Source organism: Lepus europaeus, chromosome 1 (genome assembly GCF_033115175.1).
Source record: "Lepus europaeus isolate LE1 chromosome 1, mLepTim1.pri, whole genome shotgun sequence".
Taxonomy (NCBI): domain Eukaryota; kingdom Metazoa; phylum Chordata; class Mammalia; order Lagomorpha; family Leporidae; genus Lepus; species Lepus europaeus.
In genome coordinates, this window is record NC_084827.1 from 26,505,947 (window position 1) to 26,526,556 (window position 20,610).

General features: G+C 38.1%; 1 protein-coding gene across 5 annotated transcripts in view; it reads left to right on the forward strand.

Moving 5' to 3' along the window:
• The window catches only part of CADPS2 (calcium dependent secretion activator 2), a 628,355-nt gene that overhangs the window by 588,301 nt on the left and 19,444 nt on the right, over nt 1–20,610 (forward strand). For 4 of the 5 annotated variants that reach the window (XM_062205893.1, XM_062205984.1, XM_062206081.1 and 1 more), the window contains one exon: nt 11,329–11,436. In XM_062205893.1, coding sequence (XP_062061877.1) covers nt 11,329–11,436 — 108 coding nt within the window. Of the gene's footprint in view, nt 1–11,328; nt 11,437–12,238; nt 12,374–20,610 lie in introns of those variants that run through there. The other variant, XM_062206262.1, reaches the window with a different exon arrangement.

Consider the following 20,610-nt stretch of genomic DNA (forward strand, 5'->3'; position numbering starts at 1 on the left):
AAAATTTAAGTTAGCACTGGCCTAGGACTTCAAAAAGCTGAGCTGTAATTCCTTTTATGCAGCTATACTCTCACATTAACTGTATGGCCTTGGGCATTACTTCACTTAAGTGGCTTCGTTTTGCCACTTAATGGGTGAAGAAATTACACTGCATGAATCCTTCTAACTATGACAGTGTTCACATTAACTTTGCAACCAGGAATACTAGGACAAAGCCAAAAACTCAGTAGGATTAAAGCATTAAACATAAAAGAAATACATGCTGGCTACCTATAATTTAGGTAAGATGTATTTGATAGGCATATATGTTCAGAAAGCGGGGTGGTTGTTTAAAATGACAAATCAGGTAATGTGAATGTGCAGAGGCTGCACAACAGAGGGATTCAGCAGGCTGAGGAACCAGACTACTTATCTGTGATACTTTGCTTCCTGTCATTGTGACCTTGAACACTGGTTTCTTGGCCTATACAATGGACACATCTTGTGTGACTTACTGTGAGTATGTACTTCTTGGGATTGCTGGAGTAACTATCATCTATCCATACTATTATTATGGATTACAGTAAAAACTAGTGTCCAGATCCTAGAAAATAGACATTACTCTCTATACCATAGCAATCACATCTGTATTGTGGAAAAATCACACAATTCTCTTAAGAATGACACGTTTGGGGCAGGCATTGTGATGCAGCAGGTCAAGTTGCCATTTGGAGCCCTAGCTGTTCAGCTTCCTATGTAGCCTCTTGCTAATGCACCTAGAGGGCAGCAGATGATGGCCAAACTACCTGGGTTCCTGCCACCCACATGGGAGGCCCAGATGGAATTCTGCGCTCATAGCTTCAGTCTGACCCAGGCCTGGCTGTTGTGGGCATCTGGGAAGTGAACCAATGAATAAAGGATTCTCCCTTCCTTCCTCCCTCTTCCTCTCTCCCGCTCTCCTCCTTTCCCCATGCCTTTCAAGTAGATGCAAATAATAAACATTTAAAAACAATGATACATTCCTTTTACTTCCTCCTATAGGGCTCAGCCAAGATATTTAAAGTGATCTGGAAATAATGGCTTATTAAGAGGGGAAAAGAAGGAAATCTGACTGTTGCCCTAGAAGAAGGGAAAACATCTAAGACAAAAGATAGCATTGTTCAATATGTGCGCAGTTACCATTTAGAAGAATATATGCTCTCAATCCTTATCAATAAAGTGAGTAAAAGTAGGAACGATGACTAAAAATGAATGGGAGGCAGAATTGAAATCAGTGTATGGAAAGACATTGTTTGAAAAATTAAAGTTGTTTACAACGGTGACATAGTAGAAGCTGTGCCACTGTTAGCCAGATGTGATAGGATTTCTGTAGTATGTAGGAAATTGGAAATTGGGCCAGATATAAAAAGACCTTTCCAACTTTGCTTCTGGAAATTTGTTCTTTAGGCCTTATTAGTTAAAGAGCATTTTGGGGTGTGTGTGTGTGAGAGAGACAGAGACAGAGACAGAGAAACAGAGAGACAGAAACAGACAGACAGAAACAGAGAGAAGGGAGAAAGAGGAAAGAAAGGAAGGAGAGAGATGCCTATTGAAAAGCTCTTGTTCACATTACCACACACACTGTATCAATCTCTGAGCTACACACTGAGGTAATTCAGTGAAACAAACCTGGAGGACATGGCAAGGATTTAAATGGCCAAGAAAAAAGAACAGTGAAGAAGAAGAGACTGTCGCCCATTCACTGGCTTCCTCATTGCTGGTGCCTGACCTCGTTGTCTATCCTACAAAGAGTATGGAGATGGCTTTTCGTTCTGTTCATTAGTAGTTCTCTCAAGTATGCTCTCTTCTTCATGATACTTGTCCGAGATTTCCAGCGTTTCAGATCCCCAGGATGTGGCTGAAATCCAGCTCACTGCTGTACTGACTTGAGTTCAAGTCCCACCTCTGCCCCTTACTGGCTGTGTGACCAGTGGGCTTCCGTTTTCCCACCTGTGCAATTAGGGTAACAGTAAAATCCACGTACTGGTTCCCCCATGAGCTTTTATGTAGATTGGGTGAGCAAAGGGATGTGCAGGTGCTTTGTAAACATAAAGCACCATTGAAGTAAATGGGATTGTTGGTCCTTCTGCCTGTACCTTGTTTCCTGCTCCCAAGCGTTCCTCTGCAGTTTCCATCCCCACTTCAGAATGGGACCAGCTTCCACAGGATGGGGAATTTGAGATATTGTTTCATTCAAATTCCTTTGTTTTTAGAATAGCAAGCACCTTGCATATATCAAATACTAACTTCTACAGTTGTAATCCAGTGACACTGCTATATACCCTCCCTCTGCCACTTGCTTGCTTCTGATAATTGTTTACGACTTGGATGAGGCCAGTACTTTGTGTCGGAATGAGAGCTAGGCAGAACCTGGGGAGTGAAGCTCCTGCTCACTGGGACATAGTCACCTGGAGAGGGATTGCACACCAGGACCAGATTAAGGATCACCATTATAGGAATAGGGGAGCCTGGGTACTGTGCTTACTACGAATACTTTAGAAAAGTTTGGGAACATTTTACTGAAATAGAAATATAGAAGTTGATGTATAAATGTCAAAGTAACAAAGGATATGTTAAATAGTGAAAGAAAAATAATTGATACTTGGATTAAATAATCTTTGTAGAATCAAGTCCTGTGTTCCCTAATGATGAGTAATAAGTTATTACTGAATCCTAAATGCCAGAGCTGAGATATGTAACACATTCCTACTACAATTTCAAACTTATATGTCATTCTATTGACTTATTTCTTACAAGATACATTTTTTCTTCCAATGGTAATGAATGGTCAGATGCAAGTATTTCATTTTTGAAATGTAGGTGATTGTAAATAAACATGTCACAGCTCCACTCCTGATTGTTTCTTCAAAGCAAGCTTTTCTATGTTATGAGAAATGCACTTTTAAATTAAGTCAATTACATTGTAGTTTCTAATTATTCTTTGAGACTGGAATAGTATATTTCAAAATGTGTCTCCTTGTTAAACAGACACCATGACAGTGTTTGTGTAGTGTATTGTTAACCTCCAGTGGAAGGTTAAGCAACTCCTTCTGTATCTAACTCTGCTGCTGTGAAAAATGATTGCAATGTTGCACCCACCTACCTATGAATGGGGAAGGCAAAGACTTGCACCTGTGGGATTAGGTGCAGCAGCAGGAAGTAAGAGCATTTGCAGCATATAATTAGCAAGGAATTTTTTTTCACTTTTTTTAAACACCGTGTTCATCTTGCTAGGTTAACTAGTGATTAACGCTTGAAAAAAAATTTGCAGGAGTCTTCACCCTTAAATTCATTCACTCACTGATGTATTCAATTACTTAGCCAGCCAATGTCAGAGGAACTCACCTTAAAATACTTTACTTCCTTACATAGTTATTGATTTCTTTATGCTCATAGGACTTTTTTTTTTAATCTTTTTGTCTTTCGCTAGCCAAATCTAATCTTTTCTGGTCAGAAAAGATTTAAGAACTCTTCTTTTTATTTAGAGATTACTACTTTAATACACAATATAGTTTAGTGCTTACCCAATGGAGGATCTCAAAAGTTTAAAGGGAAAAATGAAAAAAAAATCATTTCATCTCTCTAAGTGGCATATATATATATATATATATATATATGGTGTCTGCTATGCAGTTTCCAATTATTATTTCCTCATATTCATTAAGACAACTAATTTAATTACCAATTAGGAAAATATTTCTAACTATAGCTCTATATTCTTGGTAAAACCTCATCCAAATCCACAGGTGCTGAAGTTTAACAGGTTGCTCCTTTGATACAGTTGGTAGGCAGGCACTTGTATCAGAATTTGTAATTATATTGTCTCTACAATGCAATCACAGTCATTCTTCTCATTTACACACCAAAATACATACACAAATTTAACAGTGTGCTTAATTCTCGTTAATTATACTTTATTGTCTATTAAGAAGATAACATTGATAATGGAATTGAATGCAGTGACTTTCAAAGTACATAAATTTTACATAAAATGAGAATCTTAGCACAAAGGAGCACTGAACCAGTGATAATGTCTTCTATCCAAACACGTTTGTACTGTATGTAGAAACTGTTTAAAAGGAAAATTGCATCTTTTCAGCAATTTATCAGAGATAATTACCCTTCATACACCAAATGAAGGATAAAGTGTTTTAAAGAACTATAATTCTAATTGGTAAATGTCACCAGCTGTTGCAGTTCCTCTTACTTGTGTATATTCTTTTAATGATTATAGTCTCATGCCACAGCTACATGAAAATATATTCACTAGGTGTGAAATTCCCATATGTCACAGTTTCAAGAATAGGTAAACAGCTCATAGATAAAGAAAGAAATAATGCTAATGAGGAATGTAAGAATTCTAGGTTTTGTTTTCCATGCAAGTGACATTTAACTTGCTAAAAGGAAAGAAAATGAAATGGAATTTCAAAAAGAAAAAAACTATTTGTCAAAGCAGACTTTTAGATGAGGTTTCTATTATACCCTCAACCAGAGATAATTTCCTTAGAAAGTTAGGAAATTACCTTACTTAGAGATTTCAGTGTTATATCCCTCAATCTGCCAATAGGGAACACTATTTAGATTTCTCATTGACTTCCACTGTAAGATACTAGTTTCAGATAGTGAACGATACACTTTTCTGGTCAGTAATAGCTAAGTTTACCTTGGAAGTAATCAATGAAACAGAGAAAAAATTATCATCATGTCCATGGCAAGTGATTTTGTTATTAGTCTTCCATCTTCCTGGCCATAACTGGGTTTCCACTGAGTATAATGGGCCCAGTGATTGGATTAAGGCTCTGAGCATAGTTTGCCTCTAAAGGACAGAAATAAAACTGGGGTTGGGTGGGGGAAAACGGTGGGAAGGCTAGCCTCTCCTTTGTCTGTTCTTCAACTCCCAGTTTAGCTGGACTGCACTCAACTGCCTTGGTGGTTATGTATATTATATAGTTAGTAGCATCTTGTTTCCAGGCACCTGACTGAAACACAATTACTGAGCTAACTTTCTGTTGCATGTAAAAGACGGTTCTCATGTGCTTTTCATTCTATGGCAGTGTGTTTTCCAAATGCTCTCATTTGTGGTGTTTTGACAAACTTTGAGAAGCACAGACAGAAATATTTAACCCATGGGTTAGTTGCCCTCCTTATTAATAGCAGTAACCTTTGTACAGACCACCTTGCCTCATCAGCAAAACAACTGATGAACTTAGAGGCTGGCATTGTGGTGCACCAGTTAAGCTGCTGTCTCCAATGCCAGCATCCATATAACGGCCGGTTTGAGTCCTGGCTGCTCTGCTTCCAAACCAGCTCCCTGCTAATGTGCTTGGGAAAACAGTGGAAAATGACCCAAATGTGTGGACCCCTGCCAACCATGTGGGAGACCTGGGTGAAGTTCCACTCATTTGGCCATTTGTGGAGTGATCCATATGATGGGGGATCTCCCTCTATCCCTTCCTCCCTCCCTGTATCTCTCTCTGTCACCCAAAAAAGAAAACAGCTTAAGTTTTTATTGATTATCCTCATAGTCACTTAGATATTTTTGTAATTTATTTATTTGAAAGACAAAGTTACAAGAGGGAGAAACAGAAGCAGAGAGAGAGAAAGTGAGATCAATCTTCTATCTGCTAGTTCCCTCCCCAAATGACAGCAATAGCCAGGGCTGAGCCAGGCTAAAGCCAGGAGCCAGGAGCTTCATCCAGGTCTCCCAAGTCTGTGCAGGGGCCCAAGCAGTTAGGCCATCTTCCACTGCTTTCCCAGAGGCATCGGCAGGAAGCAGGATCGGAAGTGGGGCAGCTGGGACTCGAACCAGCACCCATATGGGATGCAGATGCAGGTGGCAGCTTAACCCACTATGCCACAATGCTGGCCCCTAAACTTTCAAACATTGCACATAAGAGTGATGCATAAAAATCATAAAAGAATGCATGTGTTCAGTTGCCTCTGCTATATTTGAACTAATTGGCCACAGTATGTGTGGCTGCCCTGAGGGAGACCCAGTGAAGACAAGTAAACGGTTCAAAGTTTAACTAATTTTGTTATATCAGGGTGAAGTTGAAAGCTTCTTGAGTTTATGTAGTATATGTCTCTGTGCAAGCTAAATGTACAAGCAATAATAAGAAATTGCAATGATTCTTAACATATAGAAATAACTTATAAAAAATCAAATTGATTTTTATAAATAGAATAAGTAGGATACATTCATTGTCTATAGTATACTTTGGTTAAGAGAGAGGCAATTTTATTATGGTTTATAAAGCTTACCCACCCCCAGAAATTGGAAGAGCTTTCTGTACTTCACTTAGGAACTGTCCTCGCTTTGCTCAAATGTATACCTTGAGTTGTTTTTCCAGGAGAAGGAATAGTTAAGTGATCTGTAGCATCTTTTACCTAATTTCATAGCAAAATTTCCTTTTGCAAGTGAATCTGTTGATGAATGTTATAAATGCATCCTATGGCCATGAATGGTGCCAGTCTAAATGGGTTATCTGAGCTTCAATTTTACCATTTTTGTTCTTATTAGCAATATACTCTAATCAGATTACTAACTCAGTACAGATTATGACTCAATCCCCAGTCTAAATGATGAAAATAATTATTTTTTATTTTTTAGGAGCTAGATGGTCATTTGTCCTAGTGATTAAGACACCAGTTGGGGCGCCTACATCCCATGTTAAAGTGCTTGAGAATTAGTTCCAGGGTCAGTGCTGTGGCGTTGTGGGTAGGGCTGGGGCCTGCAGTGCCAGCATCCCATATGGATGCCAGTTCGAGTCTCAGCTACTCCACTTCCAACCCAGCTCTCTGCTATGGCCTGGGAAAGCAGTAGAAGATGGCCCAAGTGCTTGCGCCGCTGCACACACATGGGAGACCCAGAAGCTCCTGGTTCCTGGCTTCAAATTGGTGCAGCTCTGGCTGTTGCAGCCATTTGGGGAGTGGGCCAGCAGATGGAGGACCTCTCGCTCTCTCTGCCTCTGCCTCTCTGTAACTCTGCTTTTCAAATAAATAAATATTTTAAAAAGAAAAAAAAAAAGAGTTAGTTTTAATTCTGATTCTAGCTTCTTCCTAATGCATACCCTGAGAGGTAGCTTAAATCCTTGGATTCCTGCTACCCACATGGGAAACCTAGATTAAGTTTTTGGTCCCCAGCTGGGCCTAGACGCAGCTATTGCAGGTATTTAGGAAGGGAACCAGATGGTGGGTGCTAACTTGCTCTCTCTCTTTCCACTCCCTCCTCCTCTTCCTAAGTAAATGAATAAATATTTTTAATATAAAAAAAGGGAGAGCCAAAGACAATTTGAAAAGGAAAAGTTTAGCAGACATTCAGGCTTTTGGCCTTCCTAGACCTGATTTTGTAGTCTATAGCAAGGAGTAATTACCCTATCTACCCTTCCTCCTCTAACTTTAGAAGATACCAAATGTTAGATAGCTTTGAAAAGTAATCTAAGCTACATATCTGTCTCCACATAGGAGAGTAGCTTATTGATATTGCATTTCATTTTTTTAACATTTACTTAATAAATATAAATTTCCAAAGTACAGCTTTTGGATTATAATGGATTTTTCCCCCCATAACTTCCCTCCCACCCACAACCCTCAAATCTCCCACTCCCTCTCCCCTTCCAGTAACATCAAGATTCATTTTCAATTATCTTTATATACAGAATATCAATTTAGCATATATTAAGTAAAGTGTTCAACAGTTTGCACCCACACAGAAACACAAAGTGTAAAGTACTGTTTGAGTACTAGTTATAGCATTAATTCACATTGTACAACAAATTAAGGACAGAGATCCTACACGGGTGACTCCTGTTCTTGACTTAACGATTGACACTCTTGATTATGGCATCAATAATCTCCCTAGGCTCTTCTCATGAGTTTCCAAGGCTATGGAAGCCTTTTGAGTTCGCCAACTCCAATCTTATTTAGACAAAGTCATAGTCAAAGTGGAAGTTCTCTCCTCCCTTCAGAGAAAGGTACCTCCTTCTTTGATGGCTCATTCTTTCCACTGGGATCTTACTCACAGAGATCTTTCATTTAGGTTTTGTTTTGTTTTTGTTTTTGTTTTTGCCAGAGTGTCTTGGCTTTCCATGCCTAAAATACTCTCATGGGTTCTTCAGCCAGATCCAAATGCCTTAAGGGCTGATTCTGAGGCCAGAGTGCTGTTTAGGACATCTGCCATTCTATGAGTATGCTGTATATCTCGCTTCCCATGTTAGATTGTTCTCTCCTTTTTAATTCTATCAGTTGGTATTAGAAGACACTAGACTTGTTAATGTGATCCCTTTGACTCTTAATCCTACCATTATGATCAATTGTGAACTGAAACTGATCACTTTGACTAGTGAGATGGCATTGGTACATGCCATCTTGATGGGATTGAATTGGAATCCCCTGGTACATTTCTTTTTTTTTTTTTTTTTTTGCAGGTGAAGGTTTGTATATTTTTTATTTTTATTTTTTTTAATTAAACTTTTATTTAATGAATATAAATTTCCGAAGTACAGCTTATGGGTTACAATGGCTTCCCCCCTCCCATACCTTCCCTCCCGCCCGCAACCCTCCCCTTTCCCGCTCCCTCTCCCCTTCCATTCACATCAAGATTCATTTTCAATTCTCTTTATATACAGAAGATCAGTTTAGTATATATTAGGTAAAGATTTCAACAGTTTGCCCCATATAGCAACACAAAGTGAAAAAACTACCGTTGGAGTACTAGTTATAGCATTAAATAACAGTGTACAGCACATTAAGGACAGAGATCCTACATAATATTTTTTTAAATTAATTAATTTTCTATGCCATTTCCAATTTAACACCAGGTTTTTTTTTTCATTTCCAATTATCTTTATATACAGAAGATCGATTCTGCATATACTTAGTAAAGATTTCATCAGTTTGCACCCACACAGAAACACAAAGTGTAAAAATACTGTTTCAGTACTAGTTATAGCATCACTTTACATTAGACAACACATTAAGGACAGATCCCACATGGAATGTAAGTACACAGTGACTCCTGTTGCTGACTTAACAATTTGACACTCCTGTTCATGGCGTCAGTAATCTCCCTAGGCTCTAGTCATGAGTTGTCAGGGCTATGGAAGCCTTTAGAGTTCGCTGACTTTGATCTTATTCTAATAGGGTCATAGTCAAAGTGGAAGTTCTCTCCTCCCTTCAGAGAAAGGTACCTCCTTCTTTGATGGCCCTGTTCTTTCCACTGGGATCTCACTCACAGAGATCTTTCATTTAGGTCTTTTTTTTTTTTCCATGGTATCTTGGCTTTCCATGCCTACAATACTCTCATGGGCTCTTCAGCCAGATCCAAATGCCTTAAGGGCTGATTCTGAGGCCAGAGTGTTGTTTAGGACATCTGCCATTCTATGAGTCTGCTGTGTATCCCGCTTCCGATGTTGGATCCTTCTCTCCCTTTTTGATTCTATCAGTTAGTATTAGCAGACACTTGTCTTGTTTGTGTGATCCCTTTGACTCTTAGACCTATCAGAGCCATCAATTGTGAGCTGAAATTGATCACTTGGACTAGTGAGATGGCATTGGTACATGCCATCTTGATGGGATTGTGTTGGAATCCCCTGGCACATTTCTAACTCCACCATTTGTGGCAAGTCCGATTGAGTATGTCCCAAATTTTACATCTCCTCCCTCTTTTTCCACTCTGAAATTTAACAGGGATCACTTTTCAGTTAAAATTTAAACACCTAAGAATAATTGTGTGTTAATTAAAGAGTTCAACCACTAGTACTAGAACAACAACAACAACAAATACTAAAAAGGATAAAGTATTACATTGTACTTCTAGAGTCAGGACAAGAGCTGATCAGGTCATTGTTTCTTATAATGTCCATTTCATTTAACAGGTTTCTCCTTTGGTGCTCAGTTGTCACCGATCAGGGAAAACAAATGAAATTTGTCTCTTTGGGACTGGCTTAATTCACTCAGCATGATGTTTTCCAGATTGCTCCATCTTGTTGCAAATGACCGGGTTTCGTTGTTTCTTACTGCTGTATAGTATTCTATGGAGTACATGTCCCATGATTTCTTTATCCAGTCTACTGTTGATGGGCATTTGGGTTGGTTCCAGGTCTTAGCTATTGTGAATTGAGCTGCAATAAACATTAATGTGCAGATGGCTTTTTTATTTGCCAAATTAATTTCCTTTGGGTAAATTCCAAGGAGTGGGATGGCTGGGTTGTATGGTATGGTTATGTTCAGGTTTCTGAGGAATCTCCAGACAGACTTCCATAGTGGCTCAACCAGTTTGCATTCCCACCAACAGTGGGTTAGTGTCCCTTTTTCCCCACATCCTCTCCAGCATCTGTTGTTGGTGGTTTTCTGAATGTGAGCCATTCTCACCGGGGTGAGATGGAACCTCATTGTGGTTTTGATTTGCATTTCTCTGATTGCTAGTGATCTTGAACATTTTTTCATGTGTCTGTTGGCCATTTGGATTTCCTCTTTCGAAAAATGTCTATTGAGGTCCTTGGCCCATCTCTTACGTGGTTGTTTGTTTTGTTGTTGTGGATTTTCTTGATTTCTTTGTAGATTCTGGTTATCAACCCTTTATCTGTAGTATAGTTTGCAAATATCTTTTCCCATTCTGTTGGTTGAGGAATGTTCCTTCTATACCCAATTTGCTTAGAGTTTTCAGATAATGCATTTCTAAAATAAACTTTATCTTTGAACTAGTATTGATAAATAATGATTAGAAGCAATGGTACTCTACAGTAATGGTTTATGTTTCACTTTGTAATATATTGTATTTTTTTGCCCAGTATGTTCCTGGTAATATTTTAATCAGCTTAATAAGAATATTAATTGTATTCCTTGAGCACTTGTAGTAGTCAAGAAAGCCAGCCCAAGGAATGCTAACTTTTTTTTTAATATTGATAACCTAGCCAGTGATGAAGAAGGTGAATTGTATTTGCAATTAGGAATTTATAATTGCTTATGGAAATTTTTTGCTAAATTCCTTCATTTACACTGCTTTATGCTACTAACCTTTCAAAATAGACATTTTGAAAGAGGTATCTATAGATTCACAACCATGTATTTGTAATAATTTTACTACTAATAATAATAACTATGATCTCAAGTTGTAAACATCAGTAATGGTTTTATTTACTTTAATTGTGGAATTTATTGAAGGTACTCATTGTTGATTTGGTTGTGAGCATATTTTACTTGTTAAATTTTAAAAATTAAAGTTTTAGAATTTCCCAGGTTATGATTGAATTATAATGTCGCAGTCAAGAGCTGATGTTGTCTTATTCCCCATACTTTTGCTTCCAACAGAAACCAGGAATGGATCTGGCAGACACGTACATTATGTTTGTACGGCAAAACCAGGATATTCTTCGAGAAAAGGTCAACGAGGAAATGTATATAGAAAAGTTGTTTGATGTAAGTACCAGCCCTTTCAAGGTATGCTGGTGTTGTGGATACACTGCAAAGAGAAATGTTACACCTGATGTTATGATTGCAAAGTAGACTTTTTAAGTTTTTTCATGCATACAGCTATTACAGTTGCTAAATTTTATATTTCTTTGACTCCTGAAGGAAGTCTTAATTAGCATTCTTTTCTACATGTAAACTGTCACCACTAAGATGAGAGTCTCAGAAACCTGAGGTTGGTTTTAACAAGCAGGACAGCGATGCACAGATTCATTTCACTTGCCTTTGCAGCATTCCCTAAATGGAATCATGCAATAATGACTGGTCCCTACCATAAAAGCATTTTTAAAGTCAGTATATTCTAGAGTGGAATAAAGAGATAAGCTGCAGTAAAGCCAAGTAAGTGTCATTCTGCTGTTACTGAGCATTTTCTTTTGAGTTAAAGAACTGATGTGTGCTAAACGGTCTACTATTACAGTTTATCAGTACTAAGGTCTTCATTTAGGCACAATAATTCCTACAAATGGCAGATTGTGGTTTTAGAAACTGTGCATCAAGTTTCATATGGAGGCCAATAAGAGAGCAGTCAAGTTAAGTAAGAATGTTGTCATTCATTTGTAATCATTAACAGTTCAAAGGAAATGATATTTTCCTTGTGACATAACTTTGCATCACTCACCACTATGCAGATTCTGAAATGTAATATTTGCTTTGAATGGATTTATTTATGTACATCTTCTCTGGATTTTAGAAATGCTTTTCTGGCACTTTCATTTAATTATGCAAGTTCCTGCAAATGTTTTCATAACAGCAATTCACGGGCTTCACGGTGACACTTCAGCTGTGGCAGTGACAGAAGGTCCCAGTACATCATTCTCTCCACCATGGCCTGTCATGCCAGTGTGTGCCGTTTGTCAGATTGGGTGGTCAAAATGAATCTTATCTTTCATACTTTATTTTTCTAGCCTCTACCCAGGCCGTTTTACAATAAAAGTATCATCTGTTTTAATAAGCTAAGTGTTAATATGTGTGAAAAGAATGATTTCCTAAAAGCTTTGATGCTCTGCAGGGGTAGAAAAATTATCATCCGTCCAGCTGGCTCTTTCACAAAATACTGAAACCATATTAGCAACTTCTGCTTCCATTTGCTATTGCTTGGAATTTACAAGCATATGTCTCCTTTCCAAGTCTCTTACTTTTTTTTGCTTAGATGACGATTTTCAAAAGTTTTGAAAGGAAAAAGAAAGTTGGGTTAAAAAAGTTATCTTCATTATGTTCATTTTTAGTATAGCTAAAGCACATATTCTATGTTGCACCAAAAGGTACAGCCGCTCTGAAAAAAGTCCAAATCAGGTAGACTTTTGGGAGGAAGTAAAGGTGTTTCCTAAAAGTCTTCAAATTTTGTTTTGGTGACCTATTTACTGCAAAGCTTAACCATTTTTGGCATCAGTTTATAACAAAAGTATATATTTTTTTCTCCTCAAAGATATTCCCCACTTCAATTTATTCTCCCAACTCCTACAGAAGATTTTTTGTGTATGTTAGCAATCACAAACCAAGTTAACTAAAGTGGTCCCAAGTTGGTTAATATTAAAATAATGCTTGAGTTTAATTTATCCTAGTCATGTATGCTTTCCTTTCCATACCTCAGCATCTGGCATGGTTGATATTTTGCTTCTAAAAGGAGCCCTTAATAAATACCCATTCTGGTATGTTTTATTTTTTCATGAAAGTTTTGTCATTTTGTATATCCCCAGTAGAAAATAGGACTTATTATTTGTAAAATAATTGTAATGTCCTTAAACATTCTAATATTTTTAAGTTGCATATTTTTATTACTTTAATTAAAATAAAAACAGATCCTAATTCTATTGATATGTCAGCAAGAATAACATGTATAAGGGGATATTAAGAGCCCCTAATTAGCCAAGACTGAATTTGCCTCAATTACAGTTAGTAAATGAGAGGTTATCAAGTATGTGTTGAAAGGTAAAGTAGAATGTGTATCTTAAGCAACAGATCATTACTGAGAGACATTATATAATTATTGGAAATCCACTTGGCTGGAGCTTAAAATAATATTGTTAGGTATCAAGAAACAGTTGAAAATAATGACCTAAATATACTGTCAGCAACTTTCTCCTATTATGAGTAAAAGATTGAAGAGAACAATTTTATTCAGGCATGAAGACAAATACTTACAATTCTAATTAGAGTACTTTCTATTTAAGTAAATGAACCTTCTAACTTCAGATGCAGAAGAAAGCACATACATATGCGCGCGCGCACACATACACACACACACACACACGTGGTAGTGAGTTAACTCTTAGCAGCCTTAACCAACCCATTTAAAGGACAAGAAGGGGCTGTAGTTTCTGGTCATGCAATATAAGGGCTTAACTATTAAAGAATGATATGCTTTTTATCCAAGTAAATTTCCCTTGGTTTTAGAAATACCACATTACATTTTTTATATTCAACAGTTAGTCTGCAAAGTGGATATTCATCATACCCCAACACTTTACAAAAAGAACTCAGGTGCTTTACTAAATGACCTTCTTTCTAGATGATGCTCTACCAATGCAAATGCTATTGAAAAGTTTGGGGAAATTTGCTTGAGAGTAGTAAGTACTTATGGTGTTCTTGGCCTCTGAAATATTTTGATCAACTAGACACCATAATTTTCCACTACTTTATTCTGAAATAACATGGCAGAGTTCAACTTAAATAATAGTACCGTTGACCAAGGCAAAAAAGTAGCCATTGCCCTAGATCCCACTGCTTTGGGATGCCTAGGAATAAGATTAATACCTCCTAGAGCTGTCATTGTATAATTTATACATGTGCCATGATGAAATCTGCTCCCTAAGAATCTTCTGTTATTATTACTATTACAGCCTGAATAGATAAATTATTTTGTTTTATAACTTCAAAACATTAAAGAGGGAAATGACTAAAATCTGTGTTATCAGGAGCAAGATAGGTAGCCTAGCAGAAAGTGTACCTGGGCTCAAGTCCCAGCTTCCTGACAATGGAGCTCTGGGAAGCAGCATGAGGCCTCAAGGAGTCAGGATCCTCCCACCCATACAAGAGACTTGGAATGAGTTCCTGGTTCCTGGCCTTGGCCCAGCTTTGGCCCAGCTTTGACCCTTGTGATCATTTTGAGAAATGATGCAAGCTCTCTTTCTCCATATTTGTATCACTCTTTCCCACTCTGCTCTCAAATAACTAACTTTAAAAATCTGAATTATTTTGAAGACAGTACATAATATTAGACTTTTATACCAAATTGTAAACTATTAAAAATACTCTTTGAAAGTCAAAACTGTTAATATTAGAACAAATAAGAAGACATTATATTTCATCCCATGAGGGGTTAAATTTATGAAATATTTTCCATGTAAAATGCAAATATCCTTAAAAACATATAAATAAATGATGGCACATCCATGCTGTTAACATAGAACTGAATTTGTTGAAGGTATATCCCTAATATTTTCAAACTATCAAAATAATACTAATTATAGCTGTCACCAAAATAATGCCCTTTGCACCTCCATGTGCTGGGAACCATGCTAATATGCTTCAGTTACATAATTGCTAACCTTCTGGGCTAGATGCCATCATTCCCATTTTATCCTAATTTTAATGTTAAAGCATCTCCTTTTCAGAGAAAAATCAATGAATTGTTCAGTATTAAACTCGATGAGAATCTAACTTCCAAATGATGTCTCTCCAGTTTCAAAGTACATGCTGTTTCCACTGTATTTCAGACTTGGAAAATTTGAAATGATAAAATAACATTATTGGAAGAATACCAGTCTGAGAATCCAAAAACATAAGCCCTAAAAACAGTTCTCCCAGTAAATATCTGGGTAGGTTTTGAAAATTCATATCATGTTTAAGACTCAGTGTACTTAGAGTATAAAATCTGAAGATGTTGGACTAGAACTCCAGATGATTCTAAACCCCTTCCCGAATTTATACCAGTGAATTTTTATTTTGAAAAAAAAAAAGACATTTATTTGTAAGGCAGAGCAAGATAGGAGAGACGGACAGAGACAGAGATCTTCCATCTGCTGGTTAAATCACCAAATGATCACAACAGCCATGGCTGGGCCAGGTTGAAGCCAAGAACCTTATCTGGGTCTCCCACATGTATCACAGGAGCCCAGTCCTTGGTCTCTCATCTGCTGCCTTCCCAGGAATACCAGCAGTAAGCTGGATGGTAAGCAAAGTAGCCCAGACCTGAACCAGCACTCTGAAACAGGATACTGGAGTCACAAGCGGTGGCCTAACCTGCTGAGTCACAATGCCAGGCCCATACCAATGACTCTCTTTGTTTCAGTTTTGGTGTTGGTGACATAAATTCCTGGATCAGTTGCACACCGAGCATTATACCCCAAAACATCAAGTCTTTCTCTTTTTTTAGATTTATTTATTTATTTGGAAGGCAGAATAACAGAGAAACAGTGAGAAGGAGAGGGAGAGAGAGAGATCTCAATTGTCCATCTACTGGTTCATTCTCCAAGTGCTCTTAGCAGCAGGGGCTAGACCAGACACAAGGATGGAAGCCAGGAGCCAGAAACTCCATCTGAGTCTCCCACCTGGGCAACAGGAACCTAAGTACTTGGGCAGTTATCTGCTGCCTTCCCTGGTCCATTAGCAGGCAGCTGGATCGGAAGTGTGGCGTAGTCTAGACTCAAGCCAGAGGCTTAATTTTGGGAAGTGGGCATCCTGAGTGCAGGCTTAACCACAGTACCTGCCGCTCAAAGTAGCAATTCTCACATCCTCTTGTGATGATTCCACCTAAGAAGCAATTGCAAGTGCAGTAAGTAAATACAGAAGGAGCCTGAATACAAGAATAGCTGTGCCACTGAATGTATCGTATCTGCCACCTTGGCTAACAAACCCAAATTTAGGAAATCTGTTAGAACTCACATACTCTGCACGCATGCTGAGAGTTTACAGGTGACCAAGATATTTTAAACAGAATCTGCCTCTGTCCCTAAAGTGGTCACGGTTGAGACACATGCTCAGTCTAAAATCTACATGTGACATTTACTCTTTCAATTAAAATGTCTTGTCTGGGCAAGAGAAATCTAAGGAAAGTTCTCCCACGGTAAGAATGAGCATGATTTCCCAAAAGAATTTTTTGTTTTATGAATAGTTTCTCTTATGCCAGTGTCCTTTTTCTAACATATACAACGTCATTGTCAGCATACTTAATAAATCTTGTTGAATTAATCTTGCTTAGTCTCAACATAAAAGTTTAAAAAAGGATTTTCTATTTCTTCAGTTCTGTTTTAATGCCTCCTATGCTGTTTCCTCCCCTGTTGAATGATTTCTCAATCTTGCATGTTTCAAGACATGTAGTACTAGCTGCAGGTTTCCGTGTGTCAGGGGAGATGCTACATGCATACCTTGAAGCTTTGGTTCTCTGAAACAGCAAATCATTGTTTCAGAACTCAAAGCCAGCATCTACAAGCACTGCCACAGCAGCAGGCTCTGCATTCATTTCCTGATGTCCAAGAACACAACTACACAGAGGCAGCTGGGGTTGACAGAAGTGTAACTTATTTTCTAAGGTGGCTATTACACCTATCTACCTCTCTAAACCTCTCTCTGTACATTTATTGGTCACTTCCCACCTTGAGTCCCTTGAAACAATCTCATTTAGCTCACATGTTGCTGAAGACACATCAGGGTGCAGTATTTAATTGGTAAATCATGCAGATTAGACAGTCTCTTGTGTTATAAACTGATTAAATACTTAATTATTGAGGAATTTCATCTCAATGAGTTTTTTTAAAGTAGTGTTATGAAGTCTTGTAAAATTAAAAGTAATTCCTTAAATGATAGTTAATCAGTTATATTCATCCAAACAGTACTTAATAAAGGATTAATTTCTCAGAACTTTTCATGAAAAGAATTTTTACTTTTCAATAAAGAAAACTGTATTAAACATTTTCAATAAAAGTGACCTAACCTATATAAATGGGCTTAGTAACTCACTTATGTTAAGGTAGAAAGAAAAGGATATGGCAATATTACAAATGAATGTGCTTTTCAAAATGGAACTAATTTTTGCACTGTAAATGCTACTGTCTCTAGACTCAAATATGAAGGGAAGAAATGTTCAGAGTGCTCAAAATTTTTGAGTTTAGTGTTTCACACCAAACATTAGATGGGAAAGTTTATTCATCATTTGTAAACCAATGCTACTATTCTTTTTTAAGATTTTTTATTTATAAAGGGGCAACAAATTTCATGTATTTCAAATATACAGTTCTAAAAGCAGCACTACTATTCTTAACTTAAAAATTCAGTATATTACCAGTAGGTTCTCAGAAATAGTTGAAATCAACAACATAATAAGAGTGACTACTATATAAATGGTATTTGTGCTGACCATGTATTTTTTTTTTTCAGTAATGTTCTCTGGGTAAGTTTCTTTGTGTACGGAGTCAGCCTCTTTATTAGGAATGCAGGCTAGCACTCATTACAATGGACAACTATCTTTAGCTTCTTGCATTTCCTATAATTCTATGATGTAAATATATGAGGGTACATCAAAAAGTTTATGGGAAAATGGAAAGAAAAGTGAGAGGGAGAGAGAGGGAGAGGAAGAGGGAAAGAGAGATCTTCTATCTGCTTGTTCACTCCCCAAATGTCTGTAACGACCAGGGCTGGGGCAGACTGAAGCCAAGAGCCAGAAGCTTCATCTGGGTCTCCCACATGGGTGCAGGGAGCCAAGCACTTGGACCATTGTCCACTGCTTTCTCGGGTGCATTAGCAAAGAGCTGGATTGGAAGTGGGGCAGCCAGACTCTAACTGGTACCCACACAGGATAACGGTGCTGCAGACAGCAGCTTAACCTGCTGAGCCACAGTGTTGGCCCCAATCCATTGTCTTTTAATTCCACTTTGCACAAACTTTTTGAAGTCCTCTAGTATTCTCCTACATGTGAATGTTGAATTTAAAAATAGCAAATTTTCTGGGTCAGTGCTGTGGCACAGGTTAATCCTCCACCTGCAGCACCGGCATCCCATATGGGCACCAGTTCGAGTCCTAGTTGCTCCTCTTCTGATCTAGCTCTCTGCCATGGCCTGGGAAAGCAGCAGAGGATGGCCCAAGCAGTTGGGCCCCTGCACCTGTGTGAAAGACCTGGAAGAAGCTCCTGGCTCCTGGCTTGGATCAACTTGGATCTGGCCATTGTGGCCATTTGGGGAGTGAACCAGCAGGAGGAAGACAAATCTCTCTGTCTCTCCCTCTCATTGTCTGTGACTCTGCCTCTCAAATAAATAAATAAAATCTTTTTTTAAAAAATAGCAGATTTTCTTTCTTCAATGATTTTTCAATTTAAATAATTGGAGAGTTGTTATATGGCCCACATAAGTTAGTATAGATTCCCATTACAGAGCATTTTCTTTTTGGTTTTCTTTATAGTAAAAAAAAAAAAAAAAAAAGAGTAATCAGGCCGGCACCACAGCTCACTAGGCTAATCTTCCATCTGCGGCACCGGCACTCTGAGTTCTAGTTCCGGTTGGGGCTCCGGTTCTGTCCCAGTTGCTCCTCTTCCAGTCCAGCTCTCTGCTGTGGCCCAGGAAGGCAGTGGAGGATGGCCCAAGTGCTTGGGCCCTGCACCCGCATGGGAGACCAGGAGGAAGCACCTGGCTCCTGGCTTCAGATCAGTGCAGCGCGCGTAGCCACAGCACACCGGCCATAGTGGCCATTTGCGGGGTAAACCAACGGAAAGAAGACCTTTCTCTCTGTCTCTCTCTCTCTCTCTCACTGTCCAACTCTGCCTGTAAAAAAAAAAAAAAAAGCAATCAAATATAAAACACTAACTTTGGGCCCATTATGCCCCACTGTGATTTTCATGTCAACACTCAAAATTGGGTCCCAGCATTTTTCCCACATCCTATCATTTCCTTTTCCATCAGTAGATAAGGATAGATGATAAAACTTCAGTGATATGCTTGAGGCTGAGGTAAATTATTTCCGAACATTGTTATGCTGTGTACCCTGGTACCTCATTGTATGTGAAAGTTAGATAAAAAGTTTGATGAATTTTTGCTATGTTTATAATAGGAGGGATGTCTCATTCATCTCACTCATATATTTTAACACTGTTTTTTAGTTGCTTTAACACACTTTTCCAGATGTTGTGTTATGGTTTTCATTGCACGTATTCCTGTTTTGTTTTTCTCACAGTATTTGGACTCACATGCAAGTTGTCTGACCTCTTTTAAGATATGCACAGGCAAACCTGTCTCTAGATTGTCATATCTGCCTCAGGAAATGACATACAGAGTCCTTCTTGACTTTTTCTTTCTCTCTCTCCTTTTCTCTCAAAGTTTGTTTCTCTTTAAAACCTCTGCTCTCGAATTACAGCTGTCTGGTTCATTTGAGTTGATAATCATTTTAATGCTAAGTTATTATTTGTAAGTGTAAGAATTTATTTTTAAAAAAGGATCTACTTTTGATGTATGATGTGTGCCAAAAAGCTTTGGCAAGTCCAGACGCAGTTTAGAGAGGCCAAAGGCCCTCATTTGAATCTAAGCTGTTGGTGAATTAAAACCTGAGAAACTTGAGATAAGCGTGCCTAATTGCCTAAAAGAAAACTCAGCAAGAAAAATGTATTGTAGCTTGTTGATCTTATTTCTTTGATAATTCAAAAGAATCTTCGAGAAATATGTGGACTACTTACTTAGATTCTTGAAATGTGATCATGAAACACAATTGTCATTTGGCACATCCCCAGCAATACACATCTTTGCATGAGGCACCTGGACATATGTGGCAGGTCTGGTAGAATCAGCTAATTAACAACACAGGCTTAAACAGGCACCTCATCTGGCAGTGCAGTCAGTTGCCTGATGGTGCTCAGCAGGATTTGGTAGTGCTTTTTATTTTTCTATCCTAATGGTCTACTGCCCACCTAATTTTGCCTTATTGTCAGTCACTACTTACCACAGCTTGGGGCCCTCCCAGGAGGCTAAATTATTATCAAAGGATTAGGGAGATGTAGCCTTGCAGCTCTGACATTTCTGATTACTTGTCTATGCCAGAACACTAATTAGCTGTGACTAATTAAGAAAAATGTTCCTGCCATAGAAAACCATTTAAAAGAACTGAGAAGTAGAAAAGCAATTCAAAAGCTGAGCAGTGCTCAGA